General features: G+C 41.8%; 1 protein-coding gene across 2 annotated transcripts in view; it reads right to left on the bottom strand.

Annotated features, from left to right (window-relative positions):
* Positions 1 to 20385, bottom strand: part of luzp2 (leucine zipper protein 2) — a 146908-nt gene that overhangs the window by 68191 nt on the left and 58332 nt on the right. For both annotated transcript variants that reach the window (XM_034577902.1, XM_034577892.1), the window contains exons 2-4: positions 9615 to 9732; positions 3972 to 4042; positions 339 to 420 (exon numbers count right to left, since the gene is read on the bottom strand). In XM_034577902.1, the coding sequence (XP_034433793.1) occupies positions 339 to 420; positions 3972 to 4042; positions 9615 to 9732 (271 nt within the window). The remainder of the gene's footprint in view (positions 1 to 338; positions 421 to 3971; positions 4043 to 9614; positions 9733 to 20385) is intronic.

Below are 20385 nucleotides of genomic sequence, written 5' to 3'. Positions count from 1 at the left end.
TTATGGGGCATCACAGGGAGATAGATGGACATGTAGATATATTGTAGATGGAGAGATGGATACATACATAATAGATAAGTACATGTTCCGGGGTTATAATGGCTTTGTCCAATTTTAGTCAAATTTACGCGGAGGTTGGGAGGAGACAAATCCTTCGGTCCGTATTTCTGAGAGTTTCAATTAGGTGTCGAGGCGAGGGGGCGAGAGAGGGAGCGAGAGAGGGGGCGAGAGAGGCGGCTGCCGCGTAACGAGCGCGGATCACCGAGGGCCCTGTGTGACAGGTGACGGGGCTGGTTAGAGGAGACCGGATGCTGATGGTCAGGTCGGCGCTGTCTTACCGTGGCCTGCTGCTTCTCTGCTCTCTCATTTGCCTCATCCAGCTGCTTCTGCAAGGCTGCCTGGAGGGACTTCATCTCCTCTCTGTCAAGTGAGGGGGGGGGGGGGGGAGTGAGAAACAGTCTGTTAGCACATCCTCCTCACGCTCTCTGAGGTCTCCACCGCTCTGCCACAGAGCAGCTTCCTTAAACATGTCCAGAGACATTTTGCACATCAGGACCAGAACTGAGGAAAAACAGTTTCCAGGCTTTTAACTTCTGTGGAAAAAGACATTTGGTTATCGTTTTTTAATTGTTTACACATAGACTCTGTGTTTTTATATCCACAATTGTCCCGCATTTAAAATAAACGTGCAACAATTATCATTGTGTCAATCACACACACACACAATGACTCTGAAGTCATTAAAGTTTTCTGAAGAGGTTCATGTTTCACATCAAGCTGTTTGGGATCAATTGGATCCCACAAAGCTTTTTCTTTCTTTTTAAAATGTGGTCTCAGTATTGGTAGCATTTCAATCAGGATCATTTCTGGGCTCCTTAATCTGAAGATGAACTTCTAGTTGTTCCTTACGGCTTCTCAGGATTTAATGGACCCAATGTTTTCTTATTCTTGTCTCAAGAAGTGAGGACCACAAAATCGTCCTCACTGCTAAACTCCTTTTAGTCTCCTACAGCAAATTTTCAGAACATATTGAATTATTGTGCCTGACGATATTTATTGGATGACGGATTAAAACATGCGAAAAATACGAACTTGGTCTGCAAAGACCTTTTTAGTGGATAAAATAAAGTTCATGTAATTTTTGAGCCTTCAAATTATAGTTTTGAGGCATAAAGATCATTAAACAATTAAAAAAAATATTGTATAAATGCTGATGTCAAGTTTCAGAAACAAAAAGCATAAATTTGACAATAATATTAAACTTTCCACTCTAGTCGTTGTTGTCAACAGCATTAGCACATCATTAACTGCACAATTAGTGGTTCACGGAGGTATTTGTTGCTAAACTGACGGCCAAATCTGCTGTAAACTGCTTTTGTTGAATTGTTCAAGCCTCATTTACACGTTCACACATTTAAACTAATTGATTTGGCATGAACGTTTTCGTCTGTGCTTTCAAAACAGTTGTTACATGCATTTGTTTTTCCATAATCCCAGAAACAATTTCACATTCATTGGTGTTTTTGTTACAGTGTTTGAATTGTAAAGGCTCAGGTGCTGCCAGTTTTTCTTAAGATCCACGGATACATAAAGCATCATAAATGAAAAGCGCGTCTTTGTTCTAGGTCAATGAGAAGATCACAGTACGTGGTATTTATTATGTAGCATCATCCAGTGGCCTATGAGCACTCGGAGCACTCAACATAGATTTTATTCATGCTGTATGAAGACTGGTGCCGCATTCATTATTTGTTTAACATAATGTGTTAATAAATTAAGATGCGATGGGTATTCTGTGCTGTTTGATGCCCCTGTGAACACATAACAGCAACGCACACTGAATTATAAATCAAGTGGGCAACTGATGTGGGTCAGTGGTTTAAAAAAAAAAAAAAAAAAAACGCTTGTAGAAATCACGTCACAAGGCAGCACAGTAAATCAGAGACAACAGAGTGTTCACTGTTTGCGAGCTGGGCTGAAAGCGTGAGAGAACGAGACGTGGCTGTGACGCCGAGTGTTTGGGTGGAAAGAATCCCGCTGCTCAACAGGCCGATTCTCTTCTGCATGATTTTAAATGCCAGTGGTCTTTGTCTCTTGGCAGAAGTTCAGCCCAGCGAACGTTTTTTCTTCACAGTGAACCGGCCAACCACCACCACCGCCGCTGCTTTGGCATTTCATTTAAATTCCCATCTCCTGCATCCAAGACTTTTTGGATAAACAAGATCATAACTGCCCGAGCTGCCAAAAAGTGGGACAGCACATGTGAGATTGACGTCCCTTGAAGGCACAGAGCGGCGAGCGTAAGACAAACAGGTTGACAGCACGTTAAATCACAGCTGAATTCATTTTTCCTTTTTACTTTTCAGCTGCAGATCAGCGCAAAAAAGACTGAGAAGTCTATAGAAGCGTCTATCTCCAATATTCAGTGAGGAAACTTTTAATTCTCATAAAATTCTCAGCAGTAGTTTGGTGGATTTGTTTAAGGATCATGGGAAACATCCACTGTTCAGTTGTGTTTCAGATTTTTCAGTCAGAGCTCCATTAAGTACTATTTACATAGTGTTGCTTAATGCAAAGTATTGACAACGATTACTTTGAGATTTTCACGCCGCTGTGTTTAAAACTCTGAATTTACCATCACTGCCCGAGGTGCCAGAAAAACTGGGACAGTAAATGTAAGCCTGACGTCCCTTGAAGGCGCAGAGCGGCGAGCGTGAGACAAACAGGTTGACAGCACGTTAAATCACAGCTGAATTCAGTTTGGAAACTTTTGAGATCTCCCAGTTTCCTACTGTCTGCTGCACCTGCTCTGCTGGGAAACATTTCTGTGGCAAAACTTATTTACAGAAAAAAAAAACAATCAAACGGCCGTTAAGAGACGTCAAAAATAAATGACTTGCAATGAATCACCTGTCTGCATCTGCCGTGATGGAGGCAGCTTGTAATCACACCTGGCAGATATGGAACTCCAGCGGTGGATTAATAACACTCTGAGGGGGGGGGGCTCACAAGTGCTACGTCGGCAACATCGAGCCAAACTGCTGCTTTATGGTTTTTCTAGCTTGATGACATGTCAGAGATGCCATGGGCCAGTGATAGGCTATTGATTGGCTATCAGGATGCTGCCCACAGGAGGGTTGACTTCATTCCCGCTGACATTTCAGAGAGCGCAGGGGCCACAAATGACTCCTAATCATCAACAGTCTCATTACACACAGCATTAGTCAGACGGCGGTGAAGCTCTTTAGGTAAACACTTCTCCGGCTCGCTTGCAAAAAGACGAAAACGCGACGTGCAAATGCTCATTTTAAAACACAAAGCAAAGACAGGCACTTCATTTTTAACACACAGCGAGGATGTCTGACTGGTGTGTGTATTATTCACCTGCTTCAGCGTGTAATGTCATATATAAACAAAGTGGGCGACACCTTCAGAACAACCAGCATCAATAATAGAGAATGAGCCTATTATTTAAATGCCCTGAAAGCTTCTTCTGTCAATCGGCGTCCTGCTGTGTGATCCGGTGCAGACACACTATTCTCTGTCAAAGGCAGAACAGTTGAGGTTATTTCATATCTGAGATTTTTCTGTTTCTTCTTTTCCACATAGTCTTTAACTGTCTTCAGTGTAAATGAACGAACTCGGTCATCGGTGATTCAATGTTTCTTTACATCTCTGTGCGTCGGAGCGAACCAGGAATGTTTCATGGCCGTCGAAGCCGTGACGAGCTCCACCTCCGAGTCATGTAACACCACCTTGACTCTCACATATCTGGATCGGCCCCATTCAAAACTAAATTCAAGAAACACTTTGGCTTTGAGGAAGTTTTCAGTGGCTTTAAAATGTGGAGGCTCAAATAAAAAACACTTAAACGAGTTGATGGAAGAAAGGGCGACAGGCCTCAACCTCCATCTTTCTGACATTTCATCATCGGTTGGTAACTCACGTCCGAGTCACTCATGATGCCTCACCTCTGTTTGTGGCTGAGCTCCAGGATCCTCTGCACGTCCGTCTTGGCCACTGACTCATCATTTTTCAGCGACTGAAAGAGAACAGAAGACGCTCGGTTTTTCTTTAAGCACCAAATACAGACAGGAGGACTCAAGGTTGTAAATCACTTTAAACAATAAGAGTCTTGAGAGTTATTTATGATTCATGAACTCCGGAGAGTGTCCTCAGAATTGTGTCCGGTGGCCTCTCACCCATGAACAACACAGTCAGATTCTCCGTGTTCACATCAACACAGAAATCCCTGGAGGATTCAGGTGAGGGGCGGAGCAGCAGGCGGAGGAAAGATGCAACATATTGATTCCACAGCAGAAATCACACGTTTTCCTCTACAACATATCGACACATGCATCTGCCCTCATCACCAAAAAGCTCTCTTGACATCCTCGTCGTTGTCTTCCTCGTGTGCGGCTCTCCACTTATTCAGCCTGAGACATTTTGCTGTTGTTTCGTCATCTACACCCCCACTCGCCTGCGGAGGACCTCCTGCTGTGTTCTCACATCGGCTCCCTCTGATATCCTGCAGACTCTTTACTGGGGAGACTCTCCGGAGAAACTCAGCAGAAAGTCCGGATGCTCTTACTCTGACATTTGCGTTCACACACGCAGCCCCTTCCGGAGAATATCATTGGATAAGCACAACTCAATGTAAAGCACCAAAAAATAATTGAGGTGAGTGTGAAATGATGCAGCTGATGTGAAAAGTTGATGAAGCCCAAAACATCTTATATAAACTAAAACTTTCTGTTGATGAACCTTTTTCTAAAACCCCTAACGAGGAAACAGTTTGGGCTCCACTGGCGCCGGAGCACCTGCCTGATGGGTAATTATGGATTAGTCAGGTCTCTGATTGCCCGACAAGTCCTCCAAGATATTTTTCTTTATTTGTCAGGAGCTGAACAGAAATTCCCAGACGGAAAATGTGGACGCGCAGGGAGAGAGAGTGCTTGAAGGTGATATCTGTGGTAGTTAGCACCACATTTCCATAAAGCCCGGTTCCTCCTGTCACCTGGAGATATTTCTCCTCCTCCCCAGCCTCTGATTTCACTTCATGCACATTTATGTTGAGGAGGAGGAAGAAGGAAAGGAGCCAAGCGTCTGCCCTTGATAATAGAGAACGTCTATTAACCTCAGATAAGCCGAAGCTGAGTCGACACAGTGCTGCTGGAACAATAAACAGCTTGGTGGTGTGATATTAGTGAAATGACACCAGTGCCTGCATTGTCTCTTTGGTGATATCCCCTCGAATTCCATGGTTTATCTGCCACAGAGCCCGAGTCTAATGGCCGCTCGTCTCCTCCTCCTCCCTCTGTCTACTATTCATGAACAAAGGGTGATAAAAGCTCAGACCACAAACTTTTACGAGCCTTGTTTTGTCATCTGAAAACGGGCTTACTCACACAAAAAAAAAGTTTAGGGGTTGGATGCACTTTCAGTTTAATGTTTGGATGCCAGAAAAGTAAAAAATACACAATCTGTCAATTGTAGACAGGATGGATCACAATTCAAAGAGACACCAGAGAGCTGGTTATTATCTACCACTGATCAACACGGTTTTATTTGGTTCCCTTTTGTGCTGAGGCCCGGAAAGTATAGTAAAGTGACAACACAATGCAGAACTGACACCACAACTACAAAAGCCACACAATGGAAACACAATCACAACAGAAGTGAGCGAGAACAGATTTGCTCGTTTCATTATCGCCTACATTCGTTTTGGTTGGGTTTCCTTTGTGTAGCTTTTTAAGTCGGGTTGCAGCTTTTGCAGTGTTGTGGCATTTGCGGTTGTGTTGTATATATTTCTGATATGTCGTGGATATTGCAGTTGTTTTGTTTGCAGTCGTGTAGCAGCTTCTGTAGTTGTGTTGTCGCTTCACAATCGTATTATCTGTTAATACGCTTGTGTGAGACATACTTTTGTATGTTTAAGTCATGATTTAGTGTTTGTAATAAGTATATTCACGTATCCAAAAACAAAAGGTGGTGGAGTTTTAAGTCCAGTTTGGTGATTCTACAAATTTTTGTGTGACTTTATTCTCCACAACCTGAATAACGTAGTGCCATAAAGTAAAATAATTTATTTTCACACCAAACCTGGCAGATTGTAAAATGAGCCGTAAAAAGCCTCTGTAGTTATAAATCTACATATAATATATACAAGGATAAAACATCTTTTGAAGTGAATATGGGGCTAAATTACAGATCCTACATTTTATATTAAAAAGTAAAAGAAGGAAATGTTCAGTGTATAACACAAAATCAGCGTCCTTCACAATAATATAATTATACTACTGCTTTCATTCAAAAATAATAAGTAGTATACAGGGAAGTACTGTGTAATCATGCATCATGTATAAATCCCCTCTGGTTATATTGAATTTAAACAACAAAGCAGCTACTTTTAAGCTACTTGTGCACTTATCTCGTGGTTATTCTTTTAAAATAAGATCCAAACAGTCACCGATGGCCTCAGTTGGGTGCAGGGAAACGAGCGTCCTGTTCTTGCTTTGCGAGATCTCACCCAGGAGCCACTGCCAGGAATAAATTCCCCACCGCACTAAGTTTAATTATTAGTGTTGCTGACCTGCACCTACAGGGCAACTCATTAAAACTATAAACACTTGCTCCGTCAAATCTTTCCAGAAATACCCAACGCGTCTCCCTGTTGACTCCATTCGCCTTTAAAAGGTTGATGATTTTTATGGAGATGATGTTTCCTTCCCCCCGAAGAATAGATTGGGCTCACTTCTCCCAACCCAGCCCTGCCTCTGGCCGGCACAGTGCACTGGCACAGGGCCCAGGGCGAAGACAGATGCCAACCTCACTAGCCTGGAGTGAATAGACATCAAAGTCCGCCCCGGGGGTGATGGTGGCCAGACGACATGAGCTTTCTCCAGACACGTGGGACGTCTCTCTCAAGCGCACACAAACGCACAAACAGTGTGCACATCGTTTGTGTGATTACTGATTACTTTCGGACAATTTTACTATCGGACGTCTGAAGCCAAAACGCATCAACGCGCTGTAAAGAGGAAACCGTCACTCAGGCCGCAGCTGCACAGAAACACAGGGCATCTTGCATCCGAGGTCTAAATGTCCACGAGGGAGACGTGTTTTTTGCGAGATCACTGTTGTGTGCACTAATGCAACAGAAAAATACTAAATGATTAAGATATATCTGAATGTATAATTGAGTTTCTGCTCGTTTCGTGGCATTGCCAGGAGCCGTAATGAAGCTGATCTAACCTGACTGGTGGGAAGTGATGTGCTGGATCTCCTGCTGAGATAATTGTGTTTGTTGAAATGCTCGCAGGATGATATTATCTACGGAATTAAAAGGGACATTACTTGATCAAATGTCCGAGACCAGTGATTGGCAGGAGCGACAGATACCGTCCTGTGCAGCCAGATAATCATCCTCATTGTCATTCACCCATTCTTACTTCATGCAAAATCACCCCCGCTGTATTGTTTTCAGGCCAGATTTAATGAGGACAAGATTTTTTTTTTACTCCACACCAACATGCACGTAGAGTCGAGTTTGGGCCTTTAAATTTCAATATGTTGCATTTTTATCATTTAAAAAAAGAGTTAATCGTAGATCGGCATCTCATGAGAGCCACAGATTTGTTTGCATTCCGCTTTAATTAGATCGTGACATGATTTCAGAATAAATGTGTGCCATTAATTAACGAGAGATACAAGAAAAGCCTTTATTACAGCTTCATTTCTGCAGCTCAGACCTCCGGTTGTAATAACGTTCTTTTCTCCGAGGTGAAATGAATCCAAACGGACCCAAAGGGGCGAGAAACCATCGCGGTCAGAGCTTCTAACTGGTCGTAAACGAGCTGACAGCGCAGCAGTAAAAACAGGAAGCAGGCGGAGACCCCTAATGGCGCCAACTCCCTTCATTGCAGGTAAACTGTAAAGTGCTCAGAAACTATGCATCATAAGTTGAACCAAGAAGCTACGACAGATGTTTACAACAGGCTCCAGCATCTGGTTTGTTTTCTTCTCAAACACGTTTAACTAACCCGGAGGTTTGCTTAATCCTTGTGTGGCTGTTTAACGACTTGTTGTCATTGATGTGCCGTTTTGTCTTTACTCCATAATTACTTTGCCGAGTCCCATTTTTTATCATAAATGATAGAACGGGCTGAAACAACAAAAGCAAAACCCAGGTTGTAATGAATCCTCGCATGTCTTTGAGCAACTCTACCCAGTCTAGTGAGGTGGCTCGCTTTGCCAGTAATTGTTGACAACATGCTTTTTGAACAGCCGGCTGTGATGTTGGGCGTTGACAGAGGAACAAGAGACTTTTAGCTTTCAAGCCACCGTGGCCAGAGGGGCTTGGATTTTCCTCTTTCTACAAATTCTCTTAAAGCAACACTGTGCAGTTTTCAGTTTTACATAAAAATAGCAGCTTCGAAATTTGTTTGATGGTTCACCGACTTGAAATAGATGGAAACATCTTTATTTTATTCCCACTCCTCAACCTGAGTGTCTATTCTTGCTCTATGCAATCTTCGGAAATGATTCAGAGGGGCTGTATGTGAGAATACAAATGTCTGAGTCAGTTTTCCTGTCGGCCCCCGCGGTAAAAACTCCAGAGAATGTCCGAGTGAGGCCATGTCAGAAAACAGCAGGATATTCTCCGGAGATTCACCGGGAGCGAGTTGGTGCGTTGATGACGTTTCCTCACACATGATGCATGAAAAACATGTAAAGGATGACAAAGAAGATGTCAACTTAAAAGACAATGAGGTTTGAGAGCTTTTGGTGATAAGGGCGTCTGCAGTAGAATAAGTCATGTCCTTCCTCCTACTGCTGTACCCAGGCTCCACCCTTCGCCTGAACACTGTTGTTGTGAATGCGTCTTACTCGGACAATCTCCTGCTGTGTCCTTGGTATGTGAAAGACATTTACATCGGGACCGGGTCCTCTCTACAGAGGCCTCCATGTTTTTTACAGTAGCCCAAACCGGACAAACTTAACACCTCTTGAGTTGTTATGACAACTTTTGCGACCACAGCTTCACTTTCATGTCTGGAAGGGGAGGGTGAGGTGAGGGGTGTTCAGCTGCAACATGACACATCACCACTAGATGTCACTACATTCTACACACTGAACCTTTAATGCAGAGTATTGACAATGCTTACGTTGAGATTTTGATGCAGCAGTGTTTAAATGTCTGAACTGATAGTCCTGTCAACTTCACCTAATTTATCTTTCTTCTCTCTGCTTCACTAAACCTCTTTGTAATTGCCTTTTTCATTGATGATAAAAAAATATGCTTACGTACTAATGAATTGATATGCATTCCAAACCGCGCTTTGCTTATTCAGCAGCTGCATTTCCAGTAACACATCACAGGCGCAACAATGGGTGGGCCTAACTAAATTGAAAAACAAAACATTTGCACATTAATATTTAACAACAGCGAGTTGCTACACAGCAGACTGATTGAAAAATAAATGATAAGAGTCGTGGCTTTGCCAGTCATCAGATGGAGCAGAGGCTGGGAAATTACCTTTGGCCCAGAACTCAGCAGAGACGACCCTGGATCGTCTCTGCATCTTTCAAAGAGAAACAGTAAAAATTCAAACCTTGATGTTGCCTTTTATGCTGTCCAGCTCTTTTGATGTCTTGGAGAGCTGGTGCAAGATGCTGCTGCGTTCACTGAAGACTTCCTTTAGCTTCTTCTCCAGCCCGTCATAGCTTTGTCTGTGGAGAGAATGGCAGAGAGAGATTTCACTATTAAACGTCTGCCACCGGCTGAGGGAATTCACTCTTTATTGGCACCCGTGGGAGAGAGAGGTGTTCTAAAGCGGATTAAAAGCACCGTCGTTAAAGCTAAAGGGAAGAGCAATAGGGGTGAAAACTAATATCTACCCTGCACAGTCTCCGGATGAATAAAAGAAGTAAGAAAAAAAAAAAAACGGCAGACCCCTCTCAATCAACCAATTCAGCGAAGGCTCGTTGTGCAGAGATAGATCTCATGACCAGAGGTATGCCCCTGTATTTCCATTTAAATATTAATGAAGTCCATCCAATTATTAAGGAAAAATTCCGCAGGGCACATTTGTCAAATCCTGTTTTTCTCTTTGCTAAACTGAGCTCTAAGGGAATTGCACTGCAGTGGAATTCCTGTCACTTTGTACCGAGCTTCCAGTAGAGGAAGATATTACTACACAGCACGATCTGCAGTCATAATTAAGATTTTCTTTTTTTTATTAAAAATATCACAGTTTAATCCCAATTGAGTAAGAACTGGTTACAAAGATGATCTGGGTAAAAAAGAAAAAGACGAGTGTAAAGGGACCTGGTGCGCCCGACGTGAAGGAGCACGGGGGGGGGCTCAGGAGTTGAATGACCTGACACATTTGGCCTTTGGCTGCTTCTTTTTTTAACAGCCTGATCTCTCTCTTAATTGACAGATTTAGAGTTATGACTCTAAATGTTTTCCCTTTCACTGCCTGACACAAATCTGGAAAAAAAAAATTGAAAAATCTATTTTTCATTGAATCTAACATCCTTGTTTACCGACTCAAGGACGGCGGCCGTCCCTCTGGGAGGTGTTTGGAATCGAGTCTGAATGCTGTTACCCTGCTAATAAAAGAACCCAGAGGCCCTAAATTCCCCCTAAAGCCCATAAATTTGATTACTTTGATGAGCCCTCGAGTTTTCTAATTGTAATTCTTTATAACAGCGGTCCCACAAAAGAGCCCATCCACTCCACTCCGTCTGCAGATAGCAGGCAGTTGGAGACGCAAAGACAAAGAGGCCAAGTGCCGTAATGTAATCTTAATTATAGAAATAGAATCAGCTTATTTAAGGTAGTTATTGCTTTTTATCAGGAGAGAAATTGAGGTCAGGGAGTAAAGTGGCCCTGCTTCACTCTCTGATCCTCACTCGCCCCAGTTTACTTTGACCAGCGCTGCACAACTTAGCCGGCGTAGTAGAAAACTGATCTGGTATCATCAACACCCAGCGGCACAAAGAATAAACCAGTTTCCCTCTTCACACCATTATATGATGATTAACTTGCATATAATAGCTTGGACAGGGTTTAGTAGATTTAAATTGAAGGTTAAACTCAAACAAGTAACAGATAGATGGGAACAAATATGTTCCCCAGACTTGGAAGTAATTGCCTGATGAATCCGGTTCCAATCAAATCCACGTTGTTCATGTAAGATCTCAACGTATTCTCCTAAAAGTTTAATTTAATATATCACATCGTACAGTTTTATCAGTTTGCAATCGTGATACTTTACTGTTAGCTAACTTTGTGTTTTCCTAAAAAATAATGAGGCAACACGATGCTCCAAATTCAATCAGCTCCCGGTTGTAGCTCGAAGCTTCAACACATCCATCCTCACTCTTGTTTAATCTCAACTCATCCGCAAACAAACAACGGCAAATATTGAGCTAGAAGAGTTGAATTATATCCATGTCAATACGTCTGATCATTGTGATTCCGCCTGTATAGGATTGTTGCAATAACTGATGGGAGATAAAGTTTTCTACGTGTTGTATTTGGTGACAGGTGACAAAACAGGATGCAGGGGACAGCACATAACACCGAGGGGTAGGGATAAAGCTGCGAGGCATCCCAGCGGCACTTTGGGAGTAAACCTCAAGGAAAAAGTATTTATCTAAGAGACTGTCTTGTTGCCCTGAATTGACCCTGACAAGCAGAACTTATATATGTGTTACTAAATAAGTTGTTAAACATGTTATCTCATGCCATTCAGCTTCTTTAAGGTTAAATAGATTGCTGCAGACGAAGCTTTAGTAGGTAGAGAAATTGCAAAAATCGAGGTGGGTGTTACAAAATACATAAAGTAAATTTAAAAGGGAAGCAAAGAAAGTGACGACTACAAGACACGTTTGACTAAAAGCTTGACGGACAATTCAATTTTCTTGAGGTTAAAAAAAGTTTGACTCCCTCAAAGCACAAAGCTAAAGAAGACAGAGCAGCAAGACGTCCACTTTCTTCAAAATATGAAGAAAAATATGTTCGTGCATTTGTCCTTTAGGATCCATACTTTTAACAGTGAATGGAGAAAAAACTTGTTGTACGACAGACTTAATTATAATATTATAATATGATCAAGACAAACCAGACATCATTTTTTATGTGCTAATAAAACACAGGGCTTTGACCTTGACAACGGGGTTCAGGATTCGAATGCTGCTCGGCAAAAACAAAACCATAAAAATGTTAATCCTGGTTAAGTTGTCACAGGTGGATAATGGATGAAGGGAAATGACTGCAAATTAAATCTTTTTTTTCATCAGGGGAGACATGTTCATAAAAATCAAACCTAATGTCTCAGACATGCACAGAATTCTGGATATTTTCCCAAAATTTTCTGGGAGAACTGCAGGTGAGAAGGCAAATGTCGGAGTCTGGAAGAATACAGATATCTAAGACGTCCACTTGGAGAGATAACACGATTCCAGAGCTGTTAACGAAAACACTGCAATTTCTGCAGCAGAATTTCAGCATCATTTATTCAAGCCTCCCGCTGCTCTAACCAGGCTCCACCCCTCCTCTGAATGTTCCGGTTGGTTTCCTGTTGTGATGAACGTGTCTCGGACTCGGTTCTTCACGTAAACAACAACTCTGACACATCATTACTTTTTAGTTTCTCTACAACCAAGTGATTATCTCCGCTGCTTCCTTACGTGATCACAAACTCAAAACAGCTTCAAGCAAAGCATATGCACTTGACATAGCTGAATAATTCCCTGGTAAATACCTGCTTACATTCACTCAGCTCCCCCCCCTTTTGTATGAATCGCTCATTTTTAACCGAATCTCATCGACCATTCCTCACTTGCAAAGGAACGATAGAAAAACCCCAACGCTCACGGACGGAGCCGAGCGCTGCCACATTACTCTGAATCCGTGGCTTCGTTTCAGCCTGGGCCACCTTCCAAAAAAACCCTTGCACCCCCCCATGTCATAGATCCCAGCAGCAGATCATACACAATAACACATAAATCACTAATAGAAAAGCAACACCTGGGAAATAAATAAATAACATGGCACGCTGAATTCCACACATGACTTGCCACCATATGGCATTGGCGGGAAATTTATTGCAGGTTCATGCAACAGGGAAAGATGGGGCGAGAGATTCCTCCCTGTCTGCCACGTTATTCATTACCCAGTGGAATAGGCCCTTGGGTGTGTGCACAATGAATAAGGCACATAATTCGGAGCCCGCTGACACAGAAACATGTATATCACAAGGTTCTGGGATGCATTCTGGATTCTATTCTCCGACCCAATCCCCGACACATTGCTCATAACAACAAGCAAACGGTAACAGCTGCATAATTGTACCAAGCCCCCCCCCCCCCCTTAAGACCGCAGCGTTCCATCAGCCTCCTCCCGAACAAAGATCCCCCTTTTTTACGGCACAGAAGAGCGATGACGACGACCACGCAGAACGACAAAAACAGCTCCAGATCACAAATGGCACCACCAGGCACGTGGTGGTGAGATAATGAAATCTTTCATTTCAGACATCTGCACTTTGAAATAACTCCAACCCTGTTTTTGTTTTTTATGAAACTCATCAAACTCCCACGACTGAGGAGGAGGAGGGATCTTTTATTGGATCAGATTACAAAGGACAAATATTTCTTTACCCTTGGAGTCGGAGCGGGTCTCTCTTGAGTTATATGAGACTGACCCTGCGGAGTGAAATAGAACCGCTGAGGATAAAGGAAACGCCGCCACACTAAACAGTCAACATCCACACAACGGCTCAATAAAGGAAGCCAAGGCTGTGGCATCCGGCCTCACGGAGAGAGAGCTGCAGGAGCTCATGGTCCGCTGCTGACAAGGGCTGGCCTGTAAACACTGTCAGAGCCAAGGTGCAGGAACAAAGTACATTCTGCTTTTCTGGGAAAAAAATGGAGCCTCTATTGAACTGTTTAACAGAGACGTGATCTAAAAGCACAAAATACAGTCTTATGACGATGATGATGATGATGGTTCAATCATGGTCTTGGAGTTTAAATTACAGCCTGAGCAAAAATGTCCAATATCAACATATTGGCTGATGTACAGAATTGATAATTATTGCTTATTCCTAAGATGTCGTCATCAAGCCCCAATTACAAAGAAAAGTAAGTGGAGCTTGATATTTTACAGTTTAACCGTAAACTTTACAAAGTAAAAAGAAAACACAAACACAACAACATATGGAGAATTTGAATTGAGAAAATACACCGAAGGTTAACACACAAAGACAAAGAAAAACACATATTATTGCTGCGACACTATGAGCCAACTGATAAATCCGTGGGTGCTAATGAGTCATAGCACTGTGAGGGAGCTTTTGCTTTTGTGCCAACACCAACGTGTCACCTCCAACCACCATCTGATCTGACATCAACTAAAATAAACTAAAACAACCCGCAACATGTGACACAACACAGAATGTCTCCTCGTGAAATCACTCTTAAATGCACTTAATCTCAACCAAATTCCACACTCTCTTAAATATCAGTCCCCTAAAACAATTTTTTCTCATCAAGATCCATGTTTTACTCTCTGAGAAAGGACATTTTTCAAAAAACGCTTCATCTCGCAATGTTAAAGGAAGTGAAAAAACAAATCCTTGATCAAGCCCCTGATACGAATCTTATACATCCTCCCTCCAAGTTTCGTGGTAAAGCCTCGAGTAGGTTTTGTGTTATCTTGCTTACAAACAAATGGAGAGGTGGTGAAAACACGACCTCATCGGCGAAGGTAACAGTAAAAACCCGGCTTGCAGCATTAGTAGGTTCAAGTCAAAGGTGAAGAGAGGAGAGCAGAATAAAGCGAAGGCAGAGTGACATTCCCCTAAAAAGGCTCAAAGGGAACATTGGTTCATGTTCAATCTTTTCTCTGTATCCTCCGGATTCACACTCTACAATAACAGTAATATCCTCCTGCACACATCAATCTCAACACTTGTGGACCATCTATTACACTTTCTGAGCTGCTAACCCTTCATCCGCTTCTTCATTTATTTATCCATCTCTTTTCCTTGTGTTGTTATACTTTTTATTTGCTGTTGCAGGAGCACACAGAGCTGGGGGATCATTCCTCTGCCTGTGCTGTTTGATGCCAATCACAAAAATATGGCTCCACATATGTAGAGAAGATTCAAATTTAATAAATGTACAGTAATGATCCCCTTCTTAGCAATCAGCAGCGGTGTAGTGATGAAGAGGAGCTTCAGTACTTTAGCAGGTTGAGTAAAATAATGTCTCCCGCTCCCCAGCATGAACTCGCACTGCTATTTTTGGAAAGACCATATAGCAGGAGACAGTCGGTGGATCAGACAAGGTCGAATGAAAGGGTTCCCCTGGGCTCAGCGTCTTCTTCAGAGGCTCCATCCACGACCAGACCTGTTATTTTTAACACCCCCCCCCCCCCCCCCACCCCCACAGCTGAATCCAAGCTCTATCCATCATTCTTTCCACATGTCGACTAATAATCTAATGAGCAGGATAAATACACAGCCAAGAATCTGTCACTTTTAAATGGCTGAAGGTCTGTTTGCAAATGAAGAAAGTGTCTTTCCAACCGGAGTCTGATGGGACGTCTTGCTGCTCTGTCTTCTTTAGCTTTGTGCTTTGAGGATGTCAAACTTTTTTTTAACCCCAAGAAAATTGAATTGTCCGTCAAGCTTTTAGTCAAACGTGTCTTGTAGTCGTCACTTTCTTTGCTTCCCTTTTAAATTTACTTTATGTATTTTGTAACACCCACCTCGTTTTTTGCAATTTCTATACCTACTAAAGCTTTGTCTGCAGCAATCTATTTAACCTTAAAGAAGCTGAATGGCATGAGATAATATGTGTAACAACTTCTTTAGTAACACATAAATAAGTTCTGCTCGTCAGGGTCAATTCAGGGCAACAAGACAGTCTCTTAGATAAATACTTTTTCCTTGAGGTTTACTCCCAAAGTGCTGCTGGGATGCCTCGCAGCTTTATCCCTACCCCTCGGTGTTATGTGCTGTCCCCTGCATCCTGTTTTGTCACCTGTCACCAAATACAACACGTAGAAAACTTTATCTCCCATCAGTTATTGCAACAATCCTATACAGGCGGAATCACAATGATCAGACGTATTGACATGGATATAATTCAACTCTTCTAGTTCAATATTTGCCGTTGTTTGTTTGCGGATGAGTTGAGATTAAACAAGAGTGAGGATGGATGTGTTGAAGCTTCGAGCTACAACCGGGAGCTGATTGAATTTGCAGCATCGTGTTGCCTCATTATTTTTTAGGAAAACACAAAGTTAGCTAACAGTAAAGTATCACGATTGCAAACTGATAAAACTGTACGATGTGATGTATTAAATTCAACTTTTCCTGAGATATCAAAGGAACTTCTTCAGGAGAATACGTTGACATATTACATGAACAACGTGGATTCGATTGGAACCGGATTCATCAGGCGATTACTTCCAAGTCTACGGGAAACTCATTCCAAACAGTAACTTTCAGGCCATCCATCCATTAGCTCTACCGTGTGTCCTTGGAGGGTTGAGGGGACGGGCTGGAGCCAATCCCAGCTGACTTTGGGGGGAGGAGGAGTACACACCGGACGGGTAGCCAGTCCATCACAGGCGCCGACATACAGAGACAAACAACCATTCATGCTCACATTCACACCTACGGGCCATTTCCAGTGTCCAATTAACCTCAACTGCATGTCTCATAGACTGTGGGAGGAAGCCGCAGAGCAGAGAGAACATGCAGACAGTTTAAGGCCAGTGTTATGTTACTACACGTCTGAGACCCTGGGATCACAGTATGAAATATTTCACAAGGCAGCAGCCGCAGAAGCAGCTCCTCAGCTGTCGTGCAGATTACGGGCAGGCAGCAGTTTATGTGGTACCTCCAATTTCAGGCTGGATTAATTATGCCATTAGAAGGGGCCAAATAAATAGTTTAAAATGGGGGACTGCCCGAGCCCTGTCAGCAAACTAATGTCTTCCTGGAGCATGACCACCATCCAGCATCTGCAACCAACCTCAGTCATGTTTGCCAACTGTTGTATAAACACTGTGGACATTGCTGGAATATTAATTACGTGCATGTCAGGGCACTAAATCTTCTTTAATTGTTTAGTGGAGGGATGTGATGAAACAACTGGTGGTAAGGAAGCCAATTTAGCTTTGGCTTTAGCTTTCGGTGAAGGTCAACAAACCCCAACAGCAAAGACTGAGCTGCACTAATCGTCATGTTTTAAACAAAATAGTTTTAGTGTTATGTTTTAGTTTTCAGACAAAAGACACCCTGTCTTTGCAAAACTGATGAATAGAAAGATTTCAGTGGAACAAATATCTTTTTTGTTTGTTAAACAAGTTGATCTAAGTACTACACACTTAAACAAGTTCATCTAAGTATTGCACACTCACAATAAACAATTTAATCTTAGTTCCACACACTCAAAATAATCAAACTATTGTTTCTTGTCATCCTAACTTAATTTTTCTCAGGCAATGAGTTGTTATACTTTTTCAAGTAAAGCCATCTTATTATACTTTACAATGTTTTCTGTATGTTAACAAGTCATTTCATAAAATAAATAAACAATCCCCAACAACAAAGAGTAAAATGCACCAATTGTCACATTTTAAACCACATTATTTTTTTAGTGTAGGTAATGCAACCCTGTCAGAGACGTGTCTTTACAAAAGTGATGAGTAGAAACATTTCAGTTGAACAAATACCTGTTTTGTCTCGGCTGTGATGCCAGTGTCTTATAGGTAAATATTAAGTGATTGTCCTTTCTTTTTTTGTTCATCTTTTCAGTGCAACGTACATCAAACGTGTGATTTACTTTCATGAAGTGTAGCACCCACACATTTCTAAAATTATCTCCTGGCTGGTGTTGAGTTTTTCCAAGTGACTTTTGCATATTCATGGACATTTGTGAGCATTTCGACAAACAATCTGCGTTTCATTTGTTTTCCCCTTTGCAAGTGTCAATGATTCAATTCTTTGCAATTATTGTGTTTTTGACGAGCATAATCCCGCGATGGGGTGCCCACCTGGGTGTTATTGCAGAACTGTAAATCATACACAATATTGTCAGTCAAATAAAGTCTGTTTTCAACATTTTTACTTCGCACAACAGAGTTTAAAAATGGGTCACAATAAAATGTCGACCTGTTCGTACGATTTAAAATACGGTTTGAAAACATTTGCCATCCTACAATTAGAGCCTGGGTGCGTCTGTATAATCAGTGACACTGATGAAATTAAAGTAGCGTAAACCAATTTTACACATGAGCAGTAAAATGCATATATTCAGCATCTATTACTCTTCCTTGAATTATAAGAAATCGAGAGCAAACAGAGAATAAATTAATTCAGTGTCTTTATCTCCGGTGGCGTGGAGAGAAGTTTGACCTCAAGTTAATCATGTCTCCACAATCCACAAAGTTTTTTTAATATAATAAATAGACTGACTGGTTTTCATTATTCTTTTCAGCAGTTAATATAAAAAAACTACAGTGGCGGTGGACTGTGATGAGAAAACGATACGAGGTGCCTCCTTTTTCCTCATCCTTGAAAAGTGAGTCTATTTAATTTGTTTACCACTTAAGTTACGTAATTTTACACCAAGGGAGGTTTAAGGCATTGAAATAGACACACTTAGCATATTAAATGAATAATTCAGGGATTACTCGCAGGCATTTTCATCCATAAGTAGATGCCAATTGCTTTCCCTCGACATTTAATACTCGATCATTCTCTACATGTACTTGGAAACAATGCTGTTTCTCGACAGATAGCTACGTCACAGAAAAACCCAAAATGCAAATGTCAAAAAAACCGAAATGTGAGGCTTGACCTTGTGAGGCAAATAATAACAAAGCAGCTAAAGCTATTAAAAGATACCTGGGAAAAAAATCAATTAACTGATAGTACACTGCTGACACGATGCCTATTCTTAAACCACGGGGTTTTAGTTTGACTTGTATAAATATGAATTCCTCTCTTTGTCTGTGGCTCAGTTTTAGTTTCAGTCGTAAAAACCTCAGTGTATTTTCCTATTTTCTGCCCGGGTTGAGCTCATCAGACGATTCACTGTGCTCCCTCCGTCGTGTACCATCCAAATACTTCTCACAGTGACATGAAGCCCTCTCAGCCAAACTGTGACTGGGCCTGGAAACGCTGCCTTTGAATTTGACTCCACCGGGTCAATGCCAGATATCCCCCGTGTTTGTTTATTAAACATCCCACATTCCTGGCCTATTATACATCAACAATGTGAAACAGAGGAGGGATGCATCATCACAGACATGCTGATGTTTTATTTTCTGTGTCATCCTGTTTGTTCGTGTGACTCATTCTGTCTTCCTATGGCAAAATCTCTCATCTCCTGACCTATATCACACACATTACGGCTCTAGAAAGAATCGCGGGGAACTTCTGACGGTTGCCAACTTCAATTAAATCTGGGATTTGAGTGCATCTAATGCAATTATGCCCATCCTTGCTTTTCAAAGCTGTGCTACACTGTGTTTGCAGCGTCAGTAACTGTTGTGCAATAATCAAGCTGGACTGAGCTTGTTTTGTATTTGGAAAAGGCGTCTCCTGCCAAACATCAATGTTCACCGCTAAAGGGATTTCTTTGGTCTCATCAAATCACCTTTTACTTTGGAGATATTCTATGACGACAACTTATCCAGTTTTGTTTCCACTAATTAGAGAATGCTACAAGTTTTTACACCAGAAGACATTGTTTAAAAACAGCAGGTCTGAAACTGAAAACCTTCAGTTGATGTTAAGTATGGATTTGCAGGGTTTGTCCCTGGGAAATTGGAAGGTGCAGGTGGTGAGGGCTTATTGGAGGATTTCAGCTATGACACACTTAATGCAGAACGACTGATCAGCCAAACAACATGGACTTTAAACCAACTTCAACATGATGCACACTATAGGTTAAGCAATGACACCAGCAGTTGCCTCACTAATTAAATATGTCGTATGCATGATTTTGCATTTTTTCTTGCTTGAGTTGAAGGTTGAAACTATAGACGTGTAATCACAGCTTCTATTTGTTTTGTTTTTCTTGATTAAATTACTTGTGCGGGCAATGGAACATTAGAAAATAATAAAACCTCTCCAGCCTCAGGTTTGCATGTTCCCAGCATTTCATCTGAGTAAAAGGCCAAACAAAAACAAATCAATTTATCATCAGACCTTTTTAATAATTAAACAAAAGAGTAGCTCATTTATTTTCTGTCAATCAACTAATCGATTAAGGGACTTTACTAATAATCTCTACTGAAGGTGACACAGGTGAGGCTGAACCTCCAGTATGATCCTCTGCATAAGACCC

This window comes from Hippoglossus hippoglossus, chromosome 3, assembly GCF_009819705.1.
Source record: "Hippoglossus hippoglossus isolate fHipHip1 chromosome 3, fHipHip1.pri, whole genome shotgun sequence".
NCBI lineage: Eukaryota > Metazoa > Chordata > Actinopteri > Pleuronectiformes > Pleuronectidae > Hippoglossus > Hippoglossus hippoglossus.
This window is presented reverse-complemented; position numbering and strand designations above follow the sequence as displayed.